The sequence below is a fragment of the Lactuca sativa genome, chromosome 7, assembly GCF_002870075.4.
Source record: "Lactuca sativa cultivar Salinas chromosome 7, Lsat_Salinas_v11, whole genome shotgun sequence".
NCBI classification, from domain to species: Eukaryota; Viridiplantae; Streptophyta; class Magnoliopsida; order Asterales; family Asteraceae; genus Lactuca; species Lactuca sativa.
The window spans coordinates 186,505,092-186,510,376 of NC_056629.2; the positions used below are offsets into that span (position 1 = coordinate 186,505,092).

Consider the following 5,285-nt stretch of genomic DNA (forward strand, 5'->3'; position numbering starts at 1 on the left):
CAAAACAGTATTCCGATCGATTCGCCCAAGGTTGAGGCGGTGATGAGATGGGAAGTTCTGAAGTCTCCATCTGAGATTCAGAGTTTCTTTGGTTTGGCAGGTTACAATCGGAGATTCATTTAGGATTTCTCCAATATAGCGGTTCCATTGACTCGATTGACGAAGAAGACCATTACATTTCGTTGGGGCCTAAGTAGTAGGCAGCTTTTGAGACCTTAACGCAGAAGTTGTGTGAGGCGTCAATTCTGACCCTTCCAGAGGGTGTTTGAGGATATTATGGTTTATTGTGATGCGTCGATCACGGGTTTGGGTGCAGTTCTGATGTAAAGGGGTCTCATTACTGCTTACACTTCGAGGCAGCTGAAGCCTCATGAGGCGAATTATCCTACACATGATTTGGAGTTGAGGGTTGTGGTGTTTTCCCTCAATATTTGGCGACACTACCTCTATAGGGTCCATTGTACTATCTACACAGATCACAAGAGAATGAGGTATTTGATGGATTAGCCGAATTTGAACATGAGACAACGTAGGTGGTTGGATGTGGTGAAGGATTATGATTGTGAGATCCTTTACCATCCGGGGAAGGCCAATGTGGTGGTCGATGCTCTCAGCCGCAAGGTGCAAGGTGGTCATGGTTCCAATAAAAGATATGTGTTTCAGGATGATTGTGAGATCTTTTACCATCATGTTCTGACAGGTCTGTTCCAAGTAGGGCTCGATGCCGGGCGAGGCCCGATGGTTGTCGGGCATGGCCCATCGTATGTTAATATGTATGTTATAAGGTGTTTGGGGAAGTCACTAAGCTTCATGCTTACGGTTTTCAGTTTATGTTTCAGGTACTTCCGAATTGAAGGGGAAAACTCGGGATGATCGCATTACACACACCACGACCTCCTTTTATTTGACTTTGATGTATTGAGAAGAATGATAGATATACTCTTATTTTCTTTTAAGGTTTTATGAACACGTTTTGGATGATGGTTTTACTATTACTAAAATGAAATTTTTGGTCTTCAATTTTGGGATGTTTCATTTGTGCTTATGGTTTTGTAGTTTAAACATTTCCAGGTACTTTCAGTGTTAAACAGAAGACCCCGATTTGATCACACTGCATCCTCTGAATATTTATTTCGCAATGTTTATTTATGATATTACTCTAATGTTTTGATAATACTTTTACTCTAATCATCTTTTGAGATAATGCATCAATGGTTTTGACTTATTTAATGTTAAAATTTTATTCGGTAATTTTGGGACGTTATATATATATATATATATATATATATATATATATATATATATATATATATATATATATATATATATTCAAAGCTTCTTCATCTTTTCTTGCCCCATGTGTTGTTGACTTATGGATTGTAGGATGTTAGACCCTATAGTCTGTGTTGTTGAGATTATGGTGGTTGTTGTTACTGAGATATTTCCCGTATGGCTTTCAGGATTGTTGTACACCGAGCTAGGCTGTTTTAGCTATGTACGCCTTTGTTAAGTTGTCGAGAAGAGTCATCAAAAAAACAACATGAATGAAAATTGGATAGGTTGCACCCACTTAGCATTGGTTAGCGATGGGACTAACAACCATCAAAGGTTCTTTAGCTTTGATTTCTCGTCGACAGGAGTTATGTGTAAATTGGATTTGGGTATGGAGAGATGCTTCGTGGTCTGTGGCTTTTAAAATGAATACAGATGAACATTATGTTATAGGAGCTTTGCAATTGCAACCACAACTGACTAGTAATGGTGATTTGTTGCTCAATACTTATTTTCAACAACTCTATGTTTTTTTAATCCCAAGACGCGGGTGCCATCAATCAAGAGTACTCGAATCAATGCTGCTTCAACTCTACGTAAAATTTTATTAGTGAAACATTTTTTGAAACGAAGAAAACATAAAATTACATTTTGATTTTCGATGCATTTTTATTACGATTTTGGCTTTCAGTAATGATGTTGAGGTTACAACTACTTTTTTGGTCGGTGCTGCACAGGAGTCATCAAGAAAATAACGTGACTGAAAAGATAAAATTAAAACTTAGATATTAGAATTAAATTTAATCTTAATTGTTGTTGTATTCAATAACTTATAAAATGTTTTGAATTTTTGATATGTTTGTTAGGAACTTAGGATGTTATGGTCTAAATTCACATAATGCAAAATATCAATATATGTGTAAGGGTCGGCCCACTGTTGATTTTGGCAGTCCAAAGGCGTAGAACAAAAAAAAAAGCTGATGGAGAAATATATGGAACAGAAAAACGTTGTAATCCGATAATCACGAATTCATGATTAAAATCCCTTCTTTCTTCATAGAATCACGCCTATCAAAGTATCAATCGATCGATCGGATTTTGTCAAGATTTTCGCTCTCCTCTCCTCTTTATCCCAGTTCTCACTTCTCACCAAGGCCGAATTTGCTGTTTTCGGTTTCTTAATTCTCCTACTCGAGGTAACTTCTGTTTTTGCTTTAATTGAATGATAGATAAGTTTCATGATTGGGAAACTCTGTCTTTTGATTAAAGAACATAAATCATGTTTTATTTTTCATGTGTAATTCTGATTTATGCTTTTAGTTCTTAAGGCTGAAACTTGAATTTCTAGTGGATCGGTGAAAAACAAAGCCATGACCTTTTTTTTTTGGTACAAAGTACAAACAACTATTGTTTCCACATCTCATCTTATTACCTTATACATGAAAACAAATAAATCATGTCATAATAGCTTGCAAGAAATGAATGCTGCTCAATCAGAAGCATCAGTAACCAAATAAAATAAAATAATTTATCGTTTAGTGTGTTCACTATAGTTATAACATGACACTCATTATACTCTTTCCAAATTTGAAAATATCATCCTACTTATATCAAGTATGACATCTACTAATTTGGATTATTTTCTTTTCTATTACAGCATTCTACATTCTTTTACTACAATATGACACCTAAAATAGCAATGTAATTTTTTTTTTATGGATTTAGTTTAAGTGGAGAAATATCAATGTAGTTTATATTCGAGATGTTTTATTTGACACCATTCAGTCATAAACACCTAGAATAACAACATAGTTTTTGCTCATAAATATGTTTTATTTGAAGTAGTTTGTTTTCTTTTCATGTTTTTTTGGACTTAACTCTAGTAAAGAAATACCAACATACTTTATACTCAACACCTTTTTGACACAATGTGGACAGAAACATATTTGTGTGTGTGTGTGTATATATATATATATATATATATATATATATATATATATATATAACCATGCTCATTACTTAATAATTTTTTATTAGTTTTTGATTGCAACTGATTTTTATCTTGTTGGAAAAATGCAGATGTCGGATTATCTATGCGAAGATTTGATTGTTGAAATATTTACAAGACTACCACCGAAATCCCTCCTCCGATTTAGATCACTCTCTAAATCGTTATATACTTGTATTTCTACCCATGGTTTTATACGCATGCACACTCTTAGATCCCCCAAAAAAATCCACTTCATTCATCTAATTAGCGATGACAAAAATGAAAAACAACAAGAATTCTTTTACACATCACATGGAGAGGAGGAGGAATTGGCATTGTATTTGTGTCCCAAACGTGGATACATTGATATAACAACAGAAGTCCCGTTCCCTTCTGGCCCACCTATTGGTTCATGTAATGGAACTTTCTGTTTGTGGACTAAAAAAGGTTTGATTCTATGGAACCCTTCAATCAGGCGCAAACTAATCGTGCCTGAATTTCCTCAGAGATCTGAACCCTTTTCGTTGCGAGGGATTGGGTTTGGATTCGATCCAATCAGTGATGACTACAAAGTTGTCCAGATATCATATGTCAAAGGCAACAATTCATTTGTTTATGCTGTGAAGAGTGGCACATGGTGTGAGATTGCTTCCCCTAAACATCAAAATCAGATTCAGATTTTCCGTTACGATTCCTTTTTTTTCAATGGAGTGTTGCATTGGGTGACATATATTAATCAAAGAGAAAAGAAAAACGCATGCATTAGTTGTATACTAACATTCAATTTGAGCACTCATGTTTTTGATATGATTCCAGTGCCTATGTCCATTCGGAATTGGACGACATCGGGACTAACAACCATCCAAGGTTCTTTAGCTTTGATTTCTTGTAATGGTGAAATTAGTGAAAGTTGGATTCGGGTATGGAGAGATGCTTCGTGGTCTGTGGGTTTTAAATTGAAAATAGATCAACTTTTTATTTTAGGTGTTTTGGAATTGCATCCGCAAGCTTTGTTGCTCAATACTTTCTCTCATGGGCTCCATGTTTATAATCTCAAGACGGGGGTGTCATCAAGAGTAGGCGACTTCAATGCTGCTTCAAGTTTATGTAACTTTTATCAGTGTGTTGAAACCCTCCATTTGTTAGACATGGGGGAGACTATTGCTGAAACGGAACTACAGAAGAACTATGAAAGAAAAAAATAACAACATTACATTTTGAATTTCAAACATTTTAATTACCATTTTGGTATTTGTCATTGGTACAAAAGTTTTTTTTTTAGTGAATAAATTAACATATATGTAATTTCCTGCTTGTTTGCCAATAAAAGAGATATTATTGAGGGTAAAATTGTTGATGATTGATGATCACATCAAGCAGAATATACTTGTAAAATCCAGCCCATCAGGCACATTTTTCTCCATGTGAGTGCATTTAGAACTTCATATATGATCTGGCATTTTGTCGAGCACGTAGTAGGCGTCTGTGCTATGAGCGCATCTAAACCACTCAGCATATCATCAAAATTCAGAACCTGGAAACAAGCAAACTGGGCACACAACTATGAATAGACTAAAATAAACCCTCAAGTTCTTAAAGCATCAAGTTTTACATGAGCTCGGCTCGGGCTCAACTTGTTTGTGAGACCTGACTAAATGCGACTGAGCTCGGCCTAGCTAATATTCAAATATCAAGCTCATTTTTGTTTTTAAGCTTGATAAAAAGTTTGTTTATAATTATTTGATATTTACTATTTAATTATTAGTTATAAATTAATATATAAAATTAAAATTAAAACATATATTACATAAATTTGCATTGGCTTGTTTAGGCTCGCGAGCCTAATCGAGTTTGAAAGATGAAACTTAGGCTCGAGCTCGTTTAATAAATGAGGCTGAAACTAAGCTCGAACTCGATCGTTTAATTCGGCTCGAGTCGAGCTTTTAATGAGTTAATCCCAAATAGCTCATTAGTAGCAAACGTCATATACGGATGAAACTGCGAATTTCCATCAAGGAAAACA

At 34.9% G+C, this 5,285-nt stretch overlaps 1 protein-coding gene across 1 annotated transcript; it reads left to right on the plus strand.

Moving 5' to 3' along the window:
• The first annotated feature begins 2,263 nt into the window (after positions 1-2,263).
• On the plus strand, positions 2,264-4,918 carry LOC128125894 (putative F-box protein At3g16210). The gene is made up of 2 exons (XM_052765172.1): positions 2,264-2,468; positions 3,352-4,918. Exon 2 carries the CDS (start codon positions 3,352-3,354, stop codon positions 4,465-4,467), a length of 1,116 nt encoding a protein of 371 aa, XP_052621132.1. The 5' UTR covers positions 2,264-2,468; the 3' UTR covers positions 4,468-4,918.
• Positions 4,919-5,285: the final 367 nt, after the last annotated feature.

Coding starts and splice junctions, on each gene's coding strand:
- LOC128125894 (XM_052765172.1), top strand. CDS start 3,352: ATGTCGGATTATCTATGCGAAGATTTGATTGTTGAAATATTTACAAGA.